This window comes from Tachysurus vachellii, chromosome 1, assembly GCF_030014155.1.
Source record: "Tachysurus vachellii isolate PV-2020 chromosome 1, HZAU_Pvac_v1, whole genome shotgun sequence".
NCBI classification, from domain to species: Eukaryota; Metazoa; Chordata; class Actinopteri; order Siluriformes; family Bagridae; genus Tachysurus; species Tachysurus vachellii.
The window spans coordinates 32,095,585-32,120,255 of record NC_083460.1 but is presented as its reverse complement, the minus strand read 5'-3'; the positions used below and the strand labels follow the sequence as shown (position 1 = coordinate 32,120,255).

The 24,671-nt window shown below is 39.1% G+C and overlaps 2 protein-coding genes across 2 annotated transcripts; both read right to left on the bottom strand.

The window, feature by feature from the left end:
* Window positions 1-853: 853 nt before the first annotated feature.
* Window positions 854-6,088, bottom strand: LOC132854852 (uncharacterized). The gene is made up of 4 exons (XM_060883498.1): window positions 5,509-6,088; window positions 2,602-2,881; window positions 1,169-1,279; window positions 854-1,091 (listed from the first exon to the last, which is right to left on the bottom strand). Exons 1-4 carry the CDS (start codon window positions 5,914-5,916, stop codon window positions 1,030-1,032), a joined length of 861 nt encoding a protein of 286 aa, XP_060739481.1. The 5' UTR covers window positions 5,917-6,088; the 3' UTR covers window positions 854-1,029.
* Window positions 6,089-10,946: 4,858 nt separating this feature from the next.
* On the bottom strand, window positions 10,947-15,371 carry LOC132854240 (mucin-2-like). The gene is made up of 3 exons (XM_060882561.1): window positions 11,887-15,371; window positions 11,660-11,736; window positions 10,947-11,077 (listed from the first exon to the last, which is right to left on the bottom strand). The coding sequence occupies exons 1-3, from the start codon at window positions 15,146-15,148 to the stop codon at window positions 11,000-11,002; spliced, it is 3,417 nt and encodes a 1,138-aa protein (XP_060738544.1). The 5' UTR covers window positions 15,149-15,371; the 3' UTR covers window positions 10,947-10,999.
* Between the last annotated feature and the right edge of the window lie 9,300 nt (window positions 15,372-24,671).

The window sequence follows — 24,671 nt, the reverse complement described above, 5'->3', positions numbered from 1 at the left end:
ATTTCAGGTTGTACTTCCAGAATTTTTATTTCAGCAGAGTTCCATTGTTAGTCCTATTTTCCTCCTTCTGCTGTAATTTCACTCTCCAGGTGTCCAGACGATGACTGTCTCAGTTCCTTCCAATGTTTTTGAATCTCATGTTCTTTTTTTGTTCTTTGTTTCTTTAGCTTCTCAAGTCACATGTTAGTCCAGACCCAGATTTCTGAAAAGCTGCCTCAGACAATTTTAGTTAACAATTACAAAAGAGCGAACAAAATATATAAAAATACACATATTAAACAATGACAACAAAACCAATAACAATAGTAACAATAGTAAAAAACAATACCTCAGATATGTAATAAAAGCAGACAGTAATTAATTTTATTTTTAACTGTATAATTTAACCATGTTTGTGTGATGTTAATTCTAACATAGAGAGCAAAAAAACAAAAACAAAACATTTATTAAATGTTCAACAGATGACAAAACACTTAGAATCCAAAACTAACTGTTCCAATACTGTGGAAACTAAAACTGAAATATTAACAAATAAAAACATTTGAAATTATACATTCATTCCAATTAAAGACTGATTGTTAAAACTGCTAAATAAATAATACCACAGTTAAAATAATAATAATAATAAAAAATTCAATATGTTACCAGATAAATAAACCCTGAATTTATTAATCTATGCATTAGAATCCTAGACTATTTTTAGATTATATTACCTCACTAAAGTATAACATAATTCAGACTGTAAAAATGTAGCTCTGATTAACTCCCTTTAAAACATTAAAAAAGAGGCACTGCTTGGTGAATGATATCCTTTTTGTGGTCACCAAAGACAAAAAAACATGTTTGCAAAATCTTCGAAAGTCTAGGAATTTTATTTAGCAACTGTCAGTAAACTTCATATACCAATGCTCCTTCAACACTCCTGTCAGTTGATAAATCAAATGCAGCAGAGGAATTTCACAGGTCATTCACAGGTCTGTTCATTTCACAGATCATGTGGGAATTTTCAGTCTGTTAGTAAATGTGAAGTCAGGACTGTGAGACCGAGTTCATCTGTAAAGGAATTCCTTCCTCTGTGTTTTCTGGATCACCTGTAGGGAATAATGAGTGAATGTTAGAGGGTCAGAGCTCATGGAAAGTCAGATGAACATGATTCACTCTGGCTCACCAATATGTGCCTGAGCATGTGTCGTCACTTCGGCTTGTTCTCTACGTCCTCTCCTTATCCAACGCTGTAAGATCGTCCAGAAAATATTTTGCTTACGCCTCAAGATGTTATCTACAAAATGGACAAAACAAAGAGTGAACTGTGTGCTATGTAAAAGTGTTCTTTTGCTTTAAACAAACCAAAAAACTAATTTCCCTGCAAGCTGGGGACCAAATCTTGTGACTAAAAAAAATACAAACACAGAGGCCATACCTCCTTTTCTATTACTACTACTGCTACTACTACTATTATAGTTATTATTATTATTATTATTATTATTATCATCATCTTATCATCATCATTATTATTCTGCTATGCTTGTTCAACTTACCCCTGAAGTGGGAAGTCAGAACATGGAAATATATTATTTTTAATTGTGTTCTTTCAAGCTATAAAGATGGACGGAAATGTTTGCCTCCATGGTGAGAGCTTTCTTTGCCGTTTGCTAATTGTAGCTTGGAAATTCTTTGGTTTTAGCTGAATACAGTATTACTGGAACAGACACACTAAAACCACACCTCCTTCACTCGGACTGACAAACTGAGAGCATACCTCCTTCACTGGGATAAACACATTGAGACCACACCTCTTCCACTGGGACGGTCACACCGAGACCACACCTACTTAACTGGGACTGACAAACTGAGAGCGCACCTCCTTCACTGGGTCTGACACCATGAGAGTAGTCAAGTCAAGAAGCTTTTATTGACATTTCAACCAAATATATCTGATGCAGGAAACAGTGAAATGAGAAAGTTTCTCTGGGACCATGGTGCTACATAGAACAAAGACAGAGCTACATAAAACAACACAGAGCTGAGGTAAGTCCTATTAAGTAGTCCTAGACACATAAAGTGCATAGCTTTTACACCTATGACTACAGCTCTTTCACTGAGATTGATACACTGAGATCTCACATCCTTCACTGTGACTGACATTCTGAGTCCACACCCTCTTCATTGGGATTAACACACTGAGAACACCTCTTCATTGAGACTGACAATGTGGTCAAAGCACTGAGGTCATGAATCCTTCACTGGAACTAAGTCTAGACATGCTGCACATGGACTTACACACAGGCCACTCCTACCAGATGCTGAGGATATACCCCCTTCACTACACCCAAGAGACACAAAGGTCACTCCTTTTTTTTACTAAAACAGAGATACAGTAGCCATGTCTCTTTTACTGTGATGAATAAAAAATATTTCCCTTTGGGACATTTCCCTTTGGGACAATAACAGTCACTAAGGCCACAACTTCACTAAAACATGGATGCAGAGGCCATGCCTCCTTCATTATGCCCGAGATACAGATCTTATGCCTCCTTTAAATTGTTATGCATGCATATTTGTAGAAACATATCAACACTACATGATAACAAGCTACTTAACCTGGGCTCTGAGACACATTCACAGCTTTGCAGACATTCCTCTTGATGTTCTCTAGGCCATCTGCTGCATTAGGAATAAAATGTCCAGTCCATATAGCACCATGTGGATGCTTTATAAACACAGATCTCAATGTCTCCTCCAAAAAAGTCACAGACTTGCGAGTCTCAGAGCTTTCAACATCAGCATGAATGAGGCCCAGTAACGCCTGACGACCTCCATGGTTTTTCTTCACTCTAACTTTTACATCTTTCAGGATCTCCTCCATACACACATGGTTAGCCTGGGGACACCAATATATGTAAAAATTAGATAAAAAATAAACATCAAAACATAATACACAAGAATGTGTTCAAAATACTCAGTAGGTTAAATGAGATTTAGTTCATTTTAATTTTAAATGGATGCTGTTTAGAAAATCAATTTATAATTTAATTTAAATTTTACACTTCAGGGTGAGAAATATCAATGACAAGAACCATAAAGTAATATATAAACCAGCTAATGGGTGAACCTCTTGCTTCCTACTTGTTTCTAGGTGGTTTTAAATTCATGGTATGACCTGAATGGTTGTTTATAGGCTCCAGATGATTGACGAAAACCATCCAGATATCAAATAAACGTAAGAGTTAAAAAAAATAGCAATGTTTATCAGACCTTTCTTTTAACATATCATTGCCCATTAAATGTACACAATTTAAGTGCATTTATGACACAAACATATGGATGTATTTTTTGTACTATTTTCAAAGCTCATTTATAAGCAAACAAAAAGCAAACAAACAAATAAATATTTTGTTCTTTTTGCTGTCACCTCCCAAGAGAGTTTTAGACTGACGGTAATTTTAGTCTGAGACCTAGTATACAGTCATAGTCGACAACCAAGAAGGAAAAATTGTTAAAAACTCCTTCTGCTTATGATTTACTTTATGCTATACTCAAAACTGAAGTGAGATAGCAATCTTGGTTATTGCAATTTAGATTTGGCAGGGTAATAACTTGTAATACAAGAGAAATGCAACTGCAAATGGAGTTTGCTTTTGCACTCTGAAATTTGGCAAACCGTATTGGCAAAACGTACACATTCGTGTAAATGCAAATGGTAATGTGACTTGCATTGTCATAGAAATTTTTAAATTATACTTTTTTAATAGTTTTTGTGTGTTTATGTGTGGGTTAACAACTCAATTCCAAAAATCTTGTCTAATATTATTCACAGCAACAGTACTAATTCATTCATTCATTCATCTTCTACCGCTTATCCAAACTACCTCGGGTCACGGGGAGCCTGTGCCTATCTCAGGCGTCATTGGGCATCAAGGCAGGATACACCCTGGACGGAGTGCCAACCCATCGCAGGGCACACACACACACACATTCACACACTAGGGACAATTTTCCAGAGATGCCAATCAACCTACCATGCATGTCTTTGGACCGGGGGAGGAAACCCCCGAGGCACGGGGAGAACATGCAAACTCCACACACACAAGGTGGAGGCAGGAATCAAACCCCGACCCTGGAGGTGTGAGGCGAACGTGCTAACCACTAAGCCACCGTGCCCCCAGCAACAGTACTAATGTGAAAGTTAATTTGGAAATGTCATCATTTTGTGTAATGACACTGTACTATGAAATACAGTACATCATGGTTGGCTTGTGTCTGACCTTGATAAAATATGTAATATTATATATTATAATATGTACTTCTATATGGAGAACGATTTCTGTTGGATGCACTTGGTCATAATCAACTACGAATGTTAGTTAGATACAAGGCGTTATGTAAAGGTGTACAATATGTATGTAATTGTTCATAAAGTGATGCTTTCTCCAAAGATACGTTTCTTTGTATCTGTGCAAGTTGTCTCCAGAAGCATCCGTCTGTAAAGGTGTACATTTTCATGTGAGAAGAGTTTAAACTTTGTTTCTTTGTTGGTAGCGTAACAGGATTCTGTCTTATTCACTTCAACAGAGAGCAGTTAGGTTTTTGCCTTATAAAATTCAAGAGAGGGGGAGAAAAGAGCTTCGTGAAGGAAGAGCTTTTTATAGCTGCAATAACATCAGTGAGAAAGGAGGTGACGTGTAAAGCGATGGCAAAACGATGTGGTGTAAAATGAAAAAAACTCTGATGTACTGTTAAAAGTCATCTGTATTCGGACGGGACTAGTTTTACAGGGGGTCGTTAGAGAAATTTCAGTTTCACAGACGTACTTTGTGATTCTACCATGTCTGTCTTTTTCTCACACGACCTGTGTAAAAATTCCAGAGCAAATTACCTACCGTTTTTCAGCAAAATCGGCGCTCCTCTGAGAAATCTAATCCCGTCCGAATGCGAATGTCTGTGATTGCCGAAAATGTTTTTTTCCAAAACGCGTTTTCTTGTCTGTTTTGGTCAACGTGAACTACCGTAATCAACCCTAGCGCACCAGTATTCAAGTTTATTGATCGGTCATATTACCATACGCAATCCACGCATCCTGGACATGTAGTCTTGTGCAACGCCCATGTGTAAAAGTCCCGTCCGAATCCATACATGAAATGACAGACGTCGACTGAAAAGAATTCTAACTCAAACGTCGTTTGGAAAACTAGTCCCGTCCGAATATGAAAAGTAACTCCAAACCCACTGTTTTTTTTTTTTTTTTTTTTTAATGGTGTGTTCACTTTTACATCGTTTCTGCCTCAGATAATCCTATATCATCTATAAAACCAGTAGGGTTCAGGTTTATATCTCTAATCATGTACATAGTAGCTAAAACAAAAATAAAACAGCACTTAGAAACCTTTTTAAAATAAAACCTGGATACGAGTTTATCTCTCTGCGTTATAAACAGATTCGTTGACAGATTTACCTGCAGATATGACAGTTTAAACAACAACTTAGAGCCCTCGGTTATTATTACTTCACCTTCTTTTGAACGTAACCGTGTCTGAAAATGAAGATGACGACGGCGCAGTGAATCGCGCGTCCTGCAGCTGCGGTGATTGTGCGCTTGCGTCGGACGCGTTTCTCGTCCACGTCGGCGTTATTATCGTCTTTTCCTTCAGCCACATCAGAAACAGGACAGTTTCTCACAGAGGCAGATTTTATGTTCCCGTTCCCGAGGTTTGCGTTTTTGTCCTTCTTGATGTGAACCTCGGTGTGAAACAAGTCCATGATAAACTCCTGGAAAAGGCTGCAGTTGTTTTCTCCATCCGCGTCTCCTACTATATAAATATTCCCTTTTCCACCGATCCGCTTCAACATCCGATCAAATTCCTCCTGCTCTTCGTCCTCCTTGGTTATGGAGTCGGTGAAATGACAGTGCGAGGCCATATTTCGTCTTTATTTACGCTTTTATATCTCGCTTGAAGGCTAGATGACTTTGAGGTGACCCGGCGTTTTGACAATGTGAGAAGAAGAACTGCAGGCGAGCTTTTAAATTTCCTGTCGAGACGCGCTGTGGAAGTCCAACCGGAAACAGGAATCACATAAACCACGCCGACTCGAGCTAGAGCGAATGTAGCAAGACACACAACGGAAGTAGTTTTTTTTTTTTAATTGTTTCAATAACAAATGATAACAGATAACAAAATGCAATGCCATCATATTCAAATCTTAAAATAGTAACATAACATAAAAGGAAAGAAAAAGGAACATACAATGAAGGGGTGTCGAGCAATACAATTAATTTAAAAAACAGGAATTGAACAGCTTTGGAAAAGCCCATGGTTTTGAGGGCTTGTAAGTCCTTTTTAAAGTTTCAAAATAATTTTCATTTCCAATTTAAAACGGATAATGTTTGGTTTCTTTTCAGACCACTTTACATGTATGGATATGAAACTTTCAAAATAAAAAAAAAAGATTTCAAATAATATATAAAAATATGACATTTGGCCATTTTACTTTCCTCATAAAAAACTTTCCTCATCTTTTTTCCTATATTAATTTTTGTCCCACATAATGAATCAAAAACACTCTGGAAGTAGCTTTAGCAACCAAAAAGTAGTTCACTCTTGTCATCACTTACATTTCAGTAGCTGTAAACTATCTTTCCTTCACCAGACTTTTTTCTTTCTATTCAGTTTCACATCATTTAGCAGACGCCCTTATCCAGAGCAACTTACATGATCTCATTTTTGTACAACTGAGGGTTAAGCCCAACATATTCACACGTCAACAACAAAACCTTTCATTATTGTTCTCTGAGAAAAACTGAGAATTTTGTAGAATGACAAAATGCACATTTTGTTTTTTCAATCAAATTAGTTTAAAAATAAGATTTTTTTATATTGAGGCTAAAATCCATGGCACTTGTTAATCTTTGAAAATTACTATAACTTTATCAGCAGCCAGCAAACTTTGAACCCAAAAACTTAAACAGTATTTCTGTTCAATCAGCGTTTATGACGGTTTTCTGTCCATCAAACCTTTTATGTTTTTATTCTTGCAATGTATGAGGCTGTGTCACTGAATCTGGCTAAAGTGATTAGTATACCTGTGCATCATCGGTATGTGTGTATCATCAGTGAAAGTGAATGTTTATCAATTACAAGTACAAAGGGTGCGCTACAAATACAGAACAATATATGGCTTAAAACAGAGCCCTGAAAGACACCCGATAAATATAATTTAGATATGCATGTTGTTGTGCACATTATATGTTTTTCATACTTAAAATTAAATAAAATTTTTTCATACTAAAAATTGTCCAGGATGGCTTAGGAATTTTTAAAAATTGTCATACACTTGTATTTTATACATACTTATAACTATTTCAACTTCTATAACTTTATGGTAGCTCCATTAAAGATTGTTATAAATGCAAGCTATGCCAGAATTTATAAATTGTTATAAATGCAAGCTATGACAGATTGCAAGCCACGAGAGAATTTATTCATGCAGGATTATGTGTAAACCAGTGCTCATTACTGTGTCCTGATTTAGTGACTCCAAAAACTCCAAAATTGCGTTTCTGGCATGGTGAATCCTCACCTTGAAGCCTGTGATAAGGCAGTTAATATTTAAAAAAGTGCACACTATTCACTTGGATTTCTCACTCATTTTCTCTGCTGTTAATTGGTATTTAAGGTAGTGTTCTGCCCTTAGCTTCAACAAGCAATGTGTATTATTGCATCATTATGTATTAGTGCAAATGGCAGCATATAAATTTTAGTTTATGCCTTAATTATACTTTAGTTTATACTTTTAGTTTAAACAATACTAGTTTAAACAATTATTTCTTTGTGTCCTTTCCTTTCTAATATATATATATATATATATATATATATATATATATATATATATATATATATATATACAATTTTAATTTTATATATATATATATATATATATATATATATATATATATATATATATATATATATATATATATAAAATTAAAATTATTTGCACTTAATTGTGCTAAGCAAATACATATTATAAATAGGTACATTGGATAGATAAATTATCTTGAATTCATATTTAAATAATTTTATGTAGAATAATTTCAAACTAATTGTATATATCTAGGTTACTATTAAATGTTTCAGTGTTTAAGTGGGTAAGTGCTAGAGAGAGTGCAGCAAGACTCATGGCTAATGATAAACTGAATGCAGTTTAAACAAAGTGACCTTGCTGACCATTAAACAAATACACACAGTGAAAAACTCCAGAAAATATCCAGTCATTATTTTTACTAGCATTTTTTGGCGCATTGCAACATCAAATTTACGCATACAGAATAGAAGTTTTGATTGTTTTTTAACTGACTCTCAGCAGAAAAAAAAATCAAACAAAAAGTATTTAGAAGCTATTTAAAAATAAACAATGAGGCATAATTAATAGAAAGAGAAAATAGTAAAAAAGACCCCAGAGTAAAAACATGGTTCATTTTTTGCAGCTGTTACAGATCGTTAAGATGTCTTGGTGTGTTTCTGTGACATATTGATTTGGTCAAACTCGATGACAAATTTGATGGAGAATATTTCTATACAGCAATTTTTAAGTCATTCAACAGATTTTTAGTTGGATTTAAGTCTGTGCTTTGACTTTACCATTTTAATTCCCAAACTGTTATTTCCCCAAGACATTATTTTGTGGCTTTGGCCTGTGTAATGACTAATTTCATCAACATTTACTGTATAAACAGTTGTTCCTTCACCAACCTCTATTTTTGTCTTGAAGTTAATAAGAAAAAATGAAATTTTATAAACTCTGTAAACTTATCTTTATAAGAAACCGACCAAAAATTCTGTCCTGAAGATAAAAACAGACAAACAAATAAAACTAGAATGTACGTTTTCTGAAGAAAATGTGAATGGTGCTTGCACGTGGCAATGTGTGTGTGAGAAAGTGACAGTTGAGATTCAAATTTCTGAACATGAAAATGTGAATGGTGTATAGAAATTTATAGCTAATTTTTGATTTTCATGTGACATCACGTGACGTCATGTGACGTGACCAGAATACACGTGAGGCAGTTCCCCTCATTGTGCTGAGTGTTTTGATATGTCACATGTCCATGTTCTGCTAATTATTGATTTTCACGTGACATCACGTGATGTGACCAGAATACACGTGAGGCAGTTCCCCTCATTGGGCTGAGTGTTTTGATATATGACAGGTCCATGTTGTGCTAACTTTTTGATTTCGCTTATTTTGGGGGCGGGGCTAAACGTGACGTCATGTCGCGTCGAGTGCTGTCACCAGCATACCCGGTGGGGTGCCAATACTTTTGGACAAAAGTGCCTACTGAGGGTTTGGACTTTTCATGTCAATACTGCAGCTTAAAGGAATTTTAGGAATTTCCCATTCAAGTCTATGGGAGTTTTTTGGCCGCTTTTTCGTCCGCTGTGCAAACATCGTTGGTTGGATCGCTTATAAAAGTCATAGCACACCTCTCCTCAATGAGCCGGTCAATTTGACACCTCATTCATGGGTCTAGGACAAAAGCTGCGGGACAAGTTACGTGCCGAAATTTTGTCCGAAAGAATAATAATAAGTATGCAAGATAACAAGAATGTTGCTCTGCCAGAGGCAAGCACCATTAATAAAACAAAAATCAGACTTACATCTGTTATGGACGTCTTCAAAAGTCACATTTTTATTAGTTTTTAACTCAGAGATTGAGTTTTCATGATTAAAATTTTCAGATAAAAAAAAATTCTAAAAGAAAAAATACTGACAAAGAGTCGTTTAGTCTCAGGAACCACAAACCATTGGCTAAACCTCTGAATATGGTACACAAAATTGGATAAGCTTCAATAGTTTGGAAGTCATTATCTGATTGGTAAGATTTCCGGAAGAGGTGCGTGTTGCATTTTGAAACAAATCAAAGCTGTCAACACGCTCTATTCCCTTATGGAAGAAGAAAGCCGTTGTGTTTTCAAATGCGTCTTATGAGGCGCTTATGAGGCGCTTACGCGGCGCAGATTGGTTAAACAATGGATTTTCCAAACTATGTGAAGTTCATGGCATAGACTCAATAATTTGCACAGTTCTTAAGTGAACGAACTATGGATGCCTGCTGGTTTATTTTGTAGGGACATAAAAATTTCACGCCCCTTAACCTTAACGTGACACGTGAGAGAACAAAAGCCTGGCAAAAACCTTTCATCAAAGTTGTCCTAAAATCAAAATGTGATTCTTTCACAATTCATGTAAGTCTGTTAATAGTCAATGTTGTCATTAATAAAATGTTATCCTTCATGGCTTTTGATAGTCTCCAGACATGATTGCTTGTTTAGAGGGATTTCAGGATTATGACCTCAACAGGGATGTTGGGATGCTGCAAGGAGGTTTGATTTAGCGAGAAGTTGCAGTCATAGTAGGAACATCTCAAAGTGTCATTTCCAGAGCCTGGAACAGGTTCAGAAGGTCTGGTAGTGTGAGTAGAAGACATATTGAAGGCAGACAACAGGTCTCAAAACCAAATCAAGACCAATACTCTACATTCCCACAGAAATCATTTCATGCCTGCAGTCAAGCTGCACAATTACTTTCAGAAGGCAACAGGTGTGCAAATGTCCAGTTTTAAACAATTTTAAAGTTTAAAATTTTACTCGTTTCTATACTTATTAAAGGCTGCTTTGAGACAATGTGAATTGTTAAAAGCAATATACATATACATTGAATTGAATTGAACAGTAGAAAGGCTATGTAATTAAATCAAAGCTTTAAACTACAAAATGTTTGTAGCTATTGTCGTAATGTTTGTCATTTTTATGAAAGTGAATTTGTTTAGAGAAATGTGCTAAGTGAGAGTAATTATATAATATTTTTTGTAACTATAGTATAATAAACATAATTTAATTAAATAATAATAATAATAATAATAATAATTCTTATTTTTGTTGTTATTAATACTTTAGGCTCATTCATTTAGATGAGTATTGATTAATGAGTGGTTCCCATGTGGTTAGGGTGTCACTTTTTCAATCTTCTTCACTGTCAATGTAATGGTGCCATTAACCATAGCCTGGATGCGTCGATAAAACTGTAATGAAAAGAAAGGTAAATGAGGTGATGTTTTACCTTGTACACAGTGACTTAATACTTAGATATGAAAAAATGTACACATATTAAATAAAAGTACATAAATAGATGGTTTAAAACCATGTGCTGTTCATTAATCAGTTAAAATAGGAATCATTTGTAAACTTGTGCAGTATAAAAGGAGACACTCCACACAATCTAAGGCTGATGATAAACACATAACTGTTATTTAAAAAAGAACGACGTATAGTATCATGAGTTTTTCTGTAAAGAGTAATTTATTCCATTGTTTTTGTGTTATTTGCTTCTTATTACCTTTCACATTTTAAAAGGAATAAACTTGTTACACATTAAATATAATTATAAATTGTTTAAAAAGTATGATATAAAAATCATTTGTTAATTTGCTGCAGTGTAAGAGAATGAAAACACTTTAAAATATGCTGTGATGGGAAGATAACCAGCTTCAGAGAGGTTATGGCTTATTTTCGTAGAAAAGCCAGTCTCCATAATGTTCCATTCTTTAACTTTTGCCTTTTTTGTATATTCTATATTTATCAAATATCGCAATACATAGTCTTACCTCTTCTATATATATGATGATATTTTCATTGCTTAGTTCAGTAACAGATTGCAACCTGACCACTGTTTGAGCAGACTCTGTAATGTATAAAGAGATAAAAAAAAATAAAAGATAATTTTAAGAAAAATTACAAATTAGTTAATTAATTAATTACTCAGTTAATTAATTAAAAACACAAATCCATAAAAAAATAATATTTAGAGAAATTTAGAATATGAAAACAATACTTTGAGAGGTGGTTGTTGATGTAGGAGATTGGGTTGTGATTGTTGACGTTGGAAAGTTGGTTGTAATCTCTGTTGCTGGAGATGTGGTTGTGTTGTCTGTTGTTGATAAGGTGGCTGTTATTGCTGTAGAGGGGGCTGTAATGTCTATTGTTGTTGGAGATGTCGTTGTGATGTCTGTTGAAGTAATGGTTGTTATTTCTGTTGTTGCTGGAGAGGGGGTTGTGATGTCTGGTGTTGTTGAAGGAATGGTTGTTATTTCTATTGTTGTTGGAGAGGGGGTTGTGATGTCTGTTGTTGGAGATGTGGTTGTTGTGGCTGGGATTGTTGAAGGGTTGGTTGTTTCTGCTGTTGTTGCTGCAGATGTGGTTGTTATGGCCATTGTTGTTGAAGAAGGGGTTGTTATGCCTGTTGTGGCTGAAGAGGTGGATGTTATGTCTGGTGTTGTTGAATGGATGGTTGTTTCTGCTGTTGTTGCTGCAGATGTGGTTGTGTCTTCTGTTGTTGTTGGAGATGTGGTTGTTGTGTGTGGGACTGTTGAAGGGATTGTTGTTTCTGCTGTTGTTGCTGCAGATGTGGTTGTTATGGCCATTGTTGTTGAAGAAGGGGTTGTTATGCCTGTTGTGGCTGAAGAGGTGGATGTTATGTCTGGTGTTGTTGAATGGATGGTTGTTTCTGCTGTTGTTGCTGCAGATGTGGTTGTGTCTTCTGTTGTTGTTGGAGATGTGGTTGTTGTGTGTGGGACTGTTGAAGGGATTGTTGTTTCTGCTGTTGTTGCTGCAGATGTGGTTGTTATGGCCATTGTTGTTGAAGAAGGGGTTGTTATGCCTGTTGTGGCTGAAGATGTGGTTGTTATGTTTGGTGTTGTTGAAGGGATGGTAGTTTCTTCTGTTGTTATTGGAGAGATGGTTGTTCCATCTGCTGGTGCTGGATATGTGTTTGTTATATCTGTTGTTGCTGCAGATGTGGTTGTTATGCCAGTTGTTGTTGTAGAGATGGTTGTTCTGTCTGTTGTTGCTAGAGATGTAGTTGTGTTGTCTGTTGTTGTTGAAGTAGTTGTTGTTTCTGTTGTTTCTGGAGACGTGGTTACAATCTCTGTTGTGGGAGAGGAAGTTGTTAAGTCTATTGTTGTTGGAGAGGGTATTGTTATGCCTGTTGTGACTAAAGAGGTGGTTGGTACATCAGTTGTTGTTGAAAATATGGTTGTTCCTTCTGTTGTTGTTGGAGATGTGGTTGTTATGGCTAGTGTTGTTGAAGGAATGGTTGTAATTTCTGTTGTTGCTGTAGAGGGGGTTGTAATGTCTATTGTTGTTGGAGATGTGGTTGTTGTGGCTGGGATTGTTGAAGGGTTGGTTGTTTCTGCTGTTGTTGCTGCAGATGTGGTTGTCATGCCAGTTGTTGTTGTAGAGATGGTTGTTCTGTCTGTTGTTGCTAGAGATGTGGTTGTGTTGTCTGTTGTTGTTGAAGTAGTTGTTATTTCTGTTGTTTCTGGAGATGTGGTTACAATCTCTGTTGTTGGAGAGGAAGTTGTTAAGTCTATTGTTGTTGAAGAGGGTGTTGTTATGCCTGTTGTGACTAAAGAGGTGGTTGGTACATCAGTTGTTGTTGAAAATATGGTTGTTCCTTCTGTTGTTGCAGAAGTTGTTGTTATTTCTGTTGTTGGAGAGGGGGTTGTGATGTCTGTTGTTGGAGATGTGGTTGTTGTGGCTGGGATTGTTGAAGGGTTGGTTGTTTCTGCTGTTGTTGCTGCAGATGTGGTTGTTATTCCAGTTGTTGTTGTAGAGATGGTTGTTCTGTCTGTTGTTGCTAGAGATGTAGTTGTGTTGTCTGTTGTTGTTGAAGTAGTTGTTGTTTCTGTTGTTTCTGGAGACGTGGTTACAATCTCTGTTGTGGGAGAGGAAGTTGTTAAGTCTATTGTTGTTGGAGAGGGTATTGTTATGCCTGTTGTGACTAAAGAGGTGGTTGGTACATCAGTTGTTGTTGAAAATATGGTTGTTCCTTCTGTTGTTGTTGGAGATGTGGTAGTTATGGCTAGTGTTGTTGAAGGAATGGTTGTAATTTCTGTTGTTGCTGTAGAGGGGGTTGTAATGTCTATTGTTGTTGGAGATGTGGTTGTTGTGGCTGGGATTGTTGAAGGGTTGGTTGTTTCTGCTGTTGTTGCTGCAGATGTGGTTGTCATGCCAGTTGTTGTTGTAGAGATGGTTGTTCTGTCTGTTGTTGCTAGAGATGTGGTTGTGTTGTCTGTTGTTGTTGAAGTAGTTGTTATTTCTGTTGTTTCTGGAGATGTGGTTACAATCTCTGTTGTTGGAGAGGAAGTTGTTAAGTCTATTGTTGTTGAAGAGGGTGTTGTTATGCCTGTTGTGACTAAAGAGGTGGTTGGTACATCAGTTGTTGTTGAAAATATGGTTGTTCCTTCTGTTGTTGCAGAAGTGGTTGTTATTTCTGTTGTTGTTGGAGAGGGGGTTGTGATGTCTGTTGTTGGAGATGTGGTTGTTGTGGCTGGGATTGTTGAAGGGTTGGTTGTTTCTGCTGTTGTTGCTGCAGATGTGGTTGTTATGCCAGTTGTTGTTGTAGAGATGGTTGTTCTGTCTGTTGTTGCTAGAGATGTGGTTGTGTTGTCTGTTGTTGTTGAAGTAGTTGTTATTTCTGTTGTTTCTGGAGATGTGGTTACAATCTCTGTTGTTGGAGAGGAAGTTGTTAAGTCTATTGTTGTTGAAGAGGGTGTTGTTATGCCTGTTGTGACTAAAGAGGTGGTTGGTACATCAGTTGTTGTTGAAAATATGGTTGTTCCTTCTGTTGTTGCAGAAGTGGTTGTTATTTCTGTTGTTGTTGGAGAGGGGGTTGTGATGTCTGTTGAAGTAATGGTTGTTATTTCTGTTGTTGCTGGGGAGGGGGTTGTGATGTCTGGTGTTGTTGAAGGAATGGTTGTTATTTCTATTGTTGTTGGAGAGGGGGTTGTGATGTCTGTTGTTGGAAATGTGGTTGTTGTGGCTGGGATTGTTGAAGGGTTGGTTGTTTCTGCTGTTGCTGCTGCAGATGTGGTTGTTATGGCCATTGTTGTTGAAGAAGCGGTTGTTATGCCTGTTGTGGCTGAAGAGGTGGTTGTTATGTCTGGTGTTGTTGAATGGATGGTTGTTTCTGCTGTTGTTGCTGCAGATGTGGTTGTGTCTTCTGTTGTTGTTGGAGATGTGGTTGTTGTGTGTGGGATTGTTGAAGGGATTATTGTTTCTGCTGTTGTTGCTGCAGATGTGGTTGTTATGGCCATTGTTGTTGAAGAAGGAGTTGTTATGCCTGTTGTGGCTGAAGAGGTGGTTGTTATGTCTGGTGTTGTTGAAGGGATGGTAGTTTCTTCTGTTGTTGCTGGAGATGTGGTTGTGGTGACTGTTGTTGGAGATGTGGTTGTTGTGGCTGGGATTGTTGAAGAGTTGGTTGTTTCTACAGATGTGGTTGTGTCTTCTGTTGTTGTTGATGTTGTTGTTGCATGTGGGATTGTTGAAGGGATTGTTGTTTCTGCTGTTGTTGCTGCAGATGTGGTTGTTATGGCCATTGTTGTTGAAGAAGGGGTTGTTATGCCTATTGTGGCTGAAGAGGTGGTTGTTATGTCTGGTGTTGTTGAAGGGATGGTAGTTTCTTCTGTTGTTGTTGGAGATGTGGTTGTTGTGGCTGGGATTGTTGAAGAGTTGGTTGTTTCTACAGATGTGGTTGTGTCTTCTGTTGTTGTTGATGTGGTTGTTGCATGTGGGATTGTTGAAGGGATTGTTGTTTCTGCTGTTGTTGCTGCAGATGTGGTTGTTATGGCCATTGTTGTTGAAGAAGGGGTTGTTATGCCTATTGTGGCTGAAGAGGTGGTTGTTATGTCTGGTGTTGTTGAAGGGTTGGTTGTTTCTGCTGATGTGGCTGCAGATGTGGTTGTGCCTTCTGTTGTTGTTGGAGATGTAGTTGTTGTGCGTAGGATTGTTGAAGGGATTGTTGTTTCTGCTGTTGTTGCTGCAGATGTGGTTGTGGTGTCTGTTGTTGGAGATGTGGTTGTTAGGTCTGTTGTTGTTAAAGGAATGGTTGTTTCTTCTGTTGTTGCTGGAGATGTGGTTGTTAGGTCTGGTGTTGTTGAAGGGATGGTTGTTTCTTCTGTTGTTGCTGGAGATGTGGTTGTTATGGCTGTTGTTGGAGAGGTGGTTGTATATACTGTTGTTGTTGGAGATGTGGTTGTTATGTCTGTTGCTGGTGAGGTGGTTGCATCTTCTGTTGTTGTTGGAGATGTGGTTGTTATGTCTGTTGTTAGAGCAATGGTTGTTATATCTATTGTTGCCGCAGATGTAGTTGGGTTGTCTGTTCTTGTTTCAGAAGTGGTTATTCCTTCTGTTGTTACTGGAGATGTGGTTGTGATGTCTGTTGTTGGAGAGATGGCTGTTATTTCTGCTAGAGATGTGGGTGTGATCTCAACTGTACCCTCATTTAATCCTAAAACAGGATACAAAATTATGCAAAGCATAAATGCAAAGCACTCTTCTGTCTTATAATCTTCTTATTATAGATTTTTTTTACGATTACACTTTTTGAATTGCTTTTTCCTGTGAATGAACTGTTACTATAAATGCAGTACCATACTAAAATAACCACTTCGATATAAACCTGTGATTTTCAGATTCGCTACTGTCAATTTTAATTAAGCTTTAATCAATATTAATGTTAATATTCTGACTAGTCAGAATCCACAAACATCACATTCATATACCGACATCCCAACCTGCAAAAAGTATTTTCAGTTAGGTATTCCGAAGCCGCAACCAAATAAAAGAAAGGCGGACACGTTAGTTAATAAAAATCCAGCTGTTTATGGTTTGTTCATGTTAGTTCACAGTGCTTTAATTAATGTTAACTTGATTTGAATAATGTATTAGTAAATGTTCAAATTAACATTAACAAAGATAAATAAATGCTTTATAAGTGCAGTTCATTATTAGTTCATGTTAACTAATGTAAGTTTGATGTTTTCATGTAGCCTTGGCAACTAGCCGGCCTGAAAAATATGCACGAGCAGAAACGTGTTGAACTCACGTCAACATGTGTTTTACAATCATTTAACCCGCCATGCGCAATGCTGAAGTCACTGTTACAAACTGTACAGTGTGCAAGATTGTCATTATGTTTAACACTTATAAGACAGGTGTACATTTTCGTGTAGTCTTGTCATGCGGATACGGAGGCGGAAGCCGAAGTGGCAGTGAATAAAGTTTTATTGAAAACCAAACAAGGCGGAGACAACACAAATACTTGCTGCAAAAAGGAATAATCTGGTGGTGCGCTCCGAGAGCGCGGCCCACAATGTCTGGAACTGACGAGAGGCAGTCCGTGAGATAAAGTCCACTAGCACGTGAGGAGAAGCGCGGTGCCGGGCTGGAACAGGGTGAACGTAATCCGCTCGGCATAACTCCAGAAGCGATACCGGGAAGAGAGGGAAAGTCCGAGTTGCACGCCTGAAGGGACGCGTAGCCGAGGCGAAAACGAGGAGTCCGAGACGAACGGTTAGTAGTGGGGAAAAGCACACACAAAACACATCCGAAACAAACTGGCACACATAGACAGGAGCTCACGGATGCGTACAATAAAGGACGGGGAGTGTGTGTGGAGTGAGTGTTCATATAGGTGGCGCAATTAGTGTCCCTCGTGGACAGCCACACCAGATCCCCTGACTCGAAACGCGGCGCCTTCAGTCACCGAGCGTCAGCATGTCGGCGGGTATCGTGGACGGCCCTGTGGAGCTGGGTGTGCGCCGACTCCCAGATCCTGTGGCTCTCCCTGAACCAGTAGTCCACAGAGGGTACGTTGCAAGGCCGGTCAGTCCACGGGAATAGAGGGGGCTGGAGTCCCAACACACACTGGAAGTGGGTGAGGCCCGTAGAGTCTTGGCGGAGCGAGATTTGGGCGTACTCGGCCCATGGCAGGAAACGGCACCAGTCCACCTGGCTCCGGCCACAGTAGGTCCGGAGGTACCGGCTTAGCTCCTGGATCTTACGCTCTGCCTGGCCATTGGACTGTGGGTGATAGCCTGACGAGAGGTTCACTGAAACCCCCAGGAGCTGGAAGAAGGCCCGCCCAGAACCTGGAGAACCGATCTACTGCCACCAGGATGCAGGTGTTCCCTTCTAACCTGGGCAGGTTGGTAACGAAGTCGACCCCCAAGTAAGACCAGGGATGTTGGGGCACCGGAAGCGGCCTCAGCTTGCCCACCGGCAAGTGGCGGGGGACCTTTGACACGGCGCAGGCGGGGCAGCCTCGGACGTAGCGGGTCACCTCCTGGACCATCCCGGGCCACCAGTAACGGGTCTGCATGAGCTGGACTGTCCGTTTCTCCCCTGGGTGGCCTGAGTCTGGTCCTTCGTGAATCGACTGGATGAGCCCATGCCGACAGGGGGTGGGAACGTAAACACATCCCTCAGGGCAGCCCTCTGGAGCGAGCTCCTGGCTCCTGGCTGCCCGGATCCCCTGGTCGAGGTCCCAGAGGATAGGACCCAGAATGAGTGCAGGAGGAAGGATTGGTTCTGGGTCACTGGGCTCCTCGGGCCCGAACATCCGGGAGAGGGCGTCGGCTCTGCCGTTTTGTGCTCCAGCCAAGTATGTGATGTGGAAGATGAACCGGGTGAAAAAGATGGCCCAGCGAGCCTGTCTGGGGTTGAGCCTCTGGGCCTCCCGCAGGTACTGCAGGTTTTTGTGGTCGGTGACCACCGTAAACGGGTGCTCGGCCCCCTCCAGCCAGTGTCTCCACTCCTCTAGGGCTAGTTTGATGGCCAGGAGCTCCCGGTTGCCGATGTCGTAGTTTCGTTCAGCGGCAGAGAGCTTGTGGGAGTAGAAGGCACAGGGATGGAGCCGCAGAGGGGTTCCTGACCACTGAGAGAGAGTGGCCTCCGGCCTCCGAGGATCAGGATGGCGCAGCACGGGAGCCTGACAGAAGCGCTGGCGGAGCTTGGAAAAGGCCTCCTGGGCCTCTGGGGTCCATCTCAGGGTGTTTACCTTTCCCCGGAGAAGAGACATGAGGGGGGCGGTGACTTGTCTGTACCCTTGGATGAACTGGCGGTAGAAGTTGGCGAAGCCCAGGAATCGTTGGAGCTCCTTGATGTACTCAGGAACCGGCCAGTCCCTTACGGCTTTTACCTTCCCCTCATCCATTTGTATGCCCTCCGCACTGATGATGTACCCCAGGAAGTGGATCTTAGAGTGGTGGAATTCGCATTTGGAGCAGTTGCGGTATAGCCGATGGGAGCGCAGTACCTCCAGGACGACACGCACGTGCCACCGGTGCTCCTCCAGGTTCCTTGAGTAGATTAGGATGTCGTCAATGTACACCATGACGTACCTCTGGAGATATGGCCGAAACACTTCGTTCATGAAGCTCTGGAAGACCGCTGGAGAGATGGAGAGGCCGTACAGCAAAAAGGATGGGGAGTGTGTGTGGAGTGAGTGTTCATATAGGCGGTGCAATTAGTGTGTAGATGAGAGTCAGGTGTGTGTGGTTAGTATGATGGCGAGGAGCTCCTTGTGGGCGGGGCACGCACGGGAGACGTAGCAGGGTGCTCCCTGACAAGTCTGGCATAAAATGTATCTTATACTTTGTTTTTTTGGGGCACTCTCCCTCTGCCATGGGCCATGATGGTATAAAATGTGTCTTATACTGTGGTTTTTTGGGGCACTCTCCCTCTGCCATGGGCCATGATGGTATAAAATGTGTCTTATACTGTGGTTTTTTTGGGGCTCTCTCCCTCTGCTATGGGCCATGATGGCATAAAATATGTCTTATACTTTGGTTTTTTGGGGCTCTCTCCCTCTGCCATGGGCCATGATGGTGTAAAATGTGTCTTATACTGTGGTTTTTTGGGGCTCTGCCCCCTCTGCCATGGTCCATGATGGTGTAAAATGTGTCTTATACTTTGGTCTTTTGGAGCACTCTCCCTCTGCCATGGGCCATGATGGTGTAAATGTGTCTTATACTTTGGTTTTTTGGGGCACTCTCCCTCTGCCATGGGCCATGATGGTGTAAAATGTGTCTTATACTTTGGTTTTTTGGGGCTGTCTCCCTCTGCCATGGGCCATGATGGTGTAAAATGTGTCTTATACTTTGGTTTTTTGGGGCTCTCTCCCTCTGCCATGGGCCATGATGGTGTAAAATGTGTCTTATACTTTGGTTTTTTGGGGCTCTCTCCCTCTGTCATGGGCCATGATGGTGTAAAATGTTTCTTATACTGTGGTTTTTTGGGGCACTCTCCCTTTGCCATGGGCCATGATGACGCACCTGTTTCTAGATACACTGATTAATTCGGTTCAGGAGAAGAGATAAAAGCCCTGCCCACACTGACAATTGATTGGTTGACTTACCAAAACAGGCCAAGTGCAGTTCATTATTAGTACATGTTAACTAATGTAAGTTTGAGGTTTTCATGTAGCCTTAGCAACTAGCCAGCCTAAAAAAAATATGCACATGAGCAGAAAAGTGTTGAACTCACGTCAACATGTGTTTTACAATCATTTAACCCGCCATGGGCAATGCTGAAGTCACTCTTACAAACTGTACAGTGTGCAAGATTGTCATTATGTTTAACACTTGTAAGACAGGTGTACACTTTTGTGTAGTCTGGCGTAAAATGTATCTTATACTTTGGTTTTTTGGGGCACTCACCCTCCCTCTTTACATGATGGTGTAAAATGTGTCATACTGTGGTTTTTCGGGCCATGATGACGCTCCTGTTTCTAGATACACTGTTTAATTCGGTTCGGGAGAAGAGATAAAAGCCCGCTTACACTGACAATTGATTGGTTGACTTACCGAAACAGGCCAATCAGGATGCTCTCTGTCATGCGCTTAATGCGCACACACACACACTAGCACGCACGCAAGGTCTCTCGCTCCCCCTCACTCTCTGGCATGCGGGCGCTACAAGGTTGGAGCGCAGTCTCTATCGCGCATGCGCGCTCTTGCTCGCTCGCTCTAGATTCCGGGAGATTCTAACTAATTTGCGGGCATCAGGGAGCCGCTACCAATATGCGGGAGACTCCCGGAACTTCCGGGACACTTGGGATGTCTGCATATATGTATTTAAAGTGGTGATATTGATTTAACTTACTAATTATAGCAACTTTATAACATTATAAATACTGTGACAGAAATATTTTGTTTATCTGCTTCCTAGTTGGGGGGCACGGTGGCTTAGTGGTTAGCACGTTTGCTTCACACCTCCAGGGTTGGGGGTTCGATTCCCGCCTCCGCCTTGTGTGTGTGGAGTTTGCATGTTCTCCCCGTGCCTCGTGGGTTTCCTCCGGGTACTCCGGTTTCCTCCCCCGGTCCAAAGACATGCATGGTAGGTTGATTGGCATCTCTGGAAAATTGTCTGTAGTGTGTGATTGCGTGAGTGAATGAGAGTGTGTGTGTGTCCTGTGATGGGTTGGCACTCCGTCCAGGGTGTATCCTGCCTTGATGCCCGATGACGCCTGAGATAGGCACAGGCTCCCCGTGACCCGAGGTAGTTCGGATAAGCGGTAGAAAATGAGTGAGTGAGTGAGTGAGTGAGTGCTTCCTAGTTTGTGTTTTTCTTAGAATTACTGAAGCAGTTCTTTTTTTATACAAGTGCCTCCTAAAGGCCACAATAGAAAGAAAGCAATGCTGATCAAACAGGAAACAAAAAGAGTTTTTACAATAGAAGCATTTACACAATAAAAATTAATCTAGTATATCAACATTCTAAGCATAGTTTCACTTTGTGAGTATAATAAGCAAATAGCATGCCCTTTTATTTGCTTTTATTGTTTAAATTCTCTGTCACTATGTGGCATGGGAAAGTTTTAGGTTTAGTTATTAAGTAAATAAAAACCAAATACATGGTGTATTTATGGGAACTTGGTCTAAACCTAAAATATATTATAACAGGTCCAATTCTTACTCATGACCAATTAACACACATAGGTTACTGTTTATGATATGTTTTGTAGTATAATAATATTCATAATTGTTCAACAGATTCATCATAATGTTTTTTATATTTATCTATAACAGATGTCAGAATAATATATTATGATGTTGGCTTTGTAGAAGCCAGCATTGTTTTCATTGTCTTCAGACAACTTTTGTCTGAAGTTTGTTGCTATTACTTTTCTAAGCGATCCGAGTACCGGTACGTCCGGTACCGGGTCTCAAAATGGCATTTTTTCCCATAGACTCCCATTATAAACTTTGGAGGTTTATAACTCGCCAAGCTTTTGAACTATCTACACCAAACTCGCCCAGCTCCTTTAGGGTGATACTCTGAACAAAGTTCTAAATTGGTGTACCGACTGGCTTTTCGGTTGTGCCGCAGCCCCGCCCACAAAATATGCAAAACCAAAAAACGTTTTACAACATGGACATGTGACATATCAAAACCCTCAGAACAATGAGGGGAACTTGGATGATGTCACATGCTTGTCTCCGCTTACCTCCAAATGTTTTGCAACCTAGCTTTTTGTCCACTTGCCTCCAAAAGCAACACTAACCCTAATGTCCACTTTCCTCCAAAAAGCACCATCCGTTGCGAATACTTGCACCGTCAAAGCCAACATCAAAGTTTGTCGCAACGAACTTTACAAATCTAGTTCTATATATAGCATATATATAGAATTATATAATAATATATATAGTTTGTTTAGATTTTAATGTTAAATAAATAAAAAAAATGGTAAAAAATGACAAACAGACTGGCTTTTTCTCAATTTCTCATTGTTATCAATGTTAACATACACATAAAGCTATAACAGAGATTATTTTTGGTGACTTGGTCATCCTGTTCTACAATAGCATTAGACAAATTTGTCTAAATAGAATTCAGAAGCAAGGCACATAAACTAAATACTTTTGAGTTTATATATTTCTTTTAATATGAACTTGGGTATTGTCATTGTGTTTAGTTGTGTCTACAATTTTTATTTTAATCATGTCAGCAGTTTATTATGAACAGATTTTACCTTTAATAAAAAGCATGTAAATTAATACATGTCTGTAAAGATATGTTTACGGAAACGGATATATACCGAAATGGTGTGCTTTTTTTAAAGGCATAATGACACTCCGGGAAAGTGCTCTCAGAGATACTAAAAATATACTAATATATTGTACTGATGATATATAACATCTTACCTGTTGTTTGACCTTTAATCATTATAACACATCCTGCAAAAAGCATGAGTAGCATCTTGGTATACAGTAATGAGAAAGCAGCTCTCAGTATGCAATCCTTAAACAGCTTAAACTGTGATGATTATCTTATGCTCCTCTAAAGCTGAATAAACTCTGAGGCACTAAGTGTCAATTGAGGAAACTCAATTGTGAAACTCTAACCTCAAACTCCACCCTCATCTCCTCAAGGGAAATACCAAGATTTGTTTTATCTAACATAGTAAATTAAATATGTATTTTTTTTTTGACTATTAGTCAAAAGATTTTAAAATATAACAGTTCATTTATAATTGAGATATTTATGGGAGTCATGCAGTGACTTTTTTTGTGTAATTGATTGAAAATCCAAACAATGGTCTGATGATGAAAACATGACATCTATTAATTTTTACATTTTAAGGTTTTATCTTTCGGCATTTAAGCTTTAACTGTGAAATAAAAAAAACAATAAAAATCATAGATACAAGTGGTTTATGTTTACGCTTAAAAATTTAGTTTTTTAATAAAACATTTATTGTTAATAAACATGGCCAAGATTTGCCTGATTTCACAAAGCATATCAAATGCTTCATGGCCAATAACTTGCATTATACCTATTCACTACTTCTTGGTGTGTAATCTCAACAAGTAAAATGTTAGCTCATTTAACAGCTGCTATACACTTTTATTGTAGTGTGAGTTTTTGAGGTGAACACAACAACAGTTTGGGTGTCGTCAAGTGTCAGCTGCAGAGATACCGAAGTCTGGTTGAACCGGCAGGTGATGCGTGATGATTCATGCCTGTGATTTTTATCGGCGGTCTCACTTACTGTATTTGTTTCTTTGTGTATTTAGTAACTATCTTAACCAGGAAGCGAGAGAGAGAGTCATAATGTGGGTGTAGTCCCTAAATAAAATTTATTTTATTCAAATTGATATGTTTGCAGATTTTATTGTTTGGATGAACGTGCAAAGCGTTGTTCACATAACTTTTTATATTTACGAACAAAAAATCTTTGGTTAGGTTGGATAAGTATATTAAACGTAGTCGAACTGAATTTCTGAAAATCTTTGCTTAACCAAAACAACAAAACCAGTAATTTATCCCAGTGACTCATTCTGTAAATAACAACATTACACCATTAGATGGCACCAATGAGTGTCTTTAGAAATTATGAGAAAGTCATTGTGCGTCCCAAAGCACCTTTAGTACCTGAAGTACCTGAAAATACAATGTGTAGAAAGCTGGAAAAATATATGCTTAATGATTGCAGTTTGCTTAGACGTTAGGAGGGACTATTAGTTGTTGACACTGAATAAGAAATAAAAAATAATTATGGCCGACAGTTCAGGTGGGCTAGAGAACTTACAAATGTATATTAAATGATTCCACATTGTGTGAATTATTTTACAATATTTCACCATATTTTGCTAAAACTAGTGGAAAAAAGCTATAATGCATTTTGTCATTTGCCATTGGTTTTACTTCCATTTATTAAGATAAACGTTAGTATCCCAACTGAGACTAACCCTTCTAAAATTCATACACTAGAGATTTTGGTAGTATTCTGACTTAGTAAAATTATATAATTTTAAATAAAATATCTTGGAATGT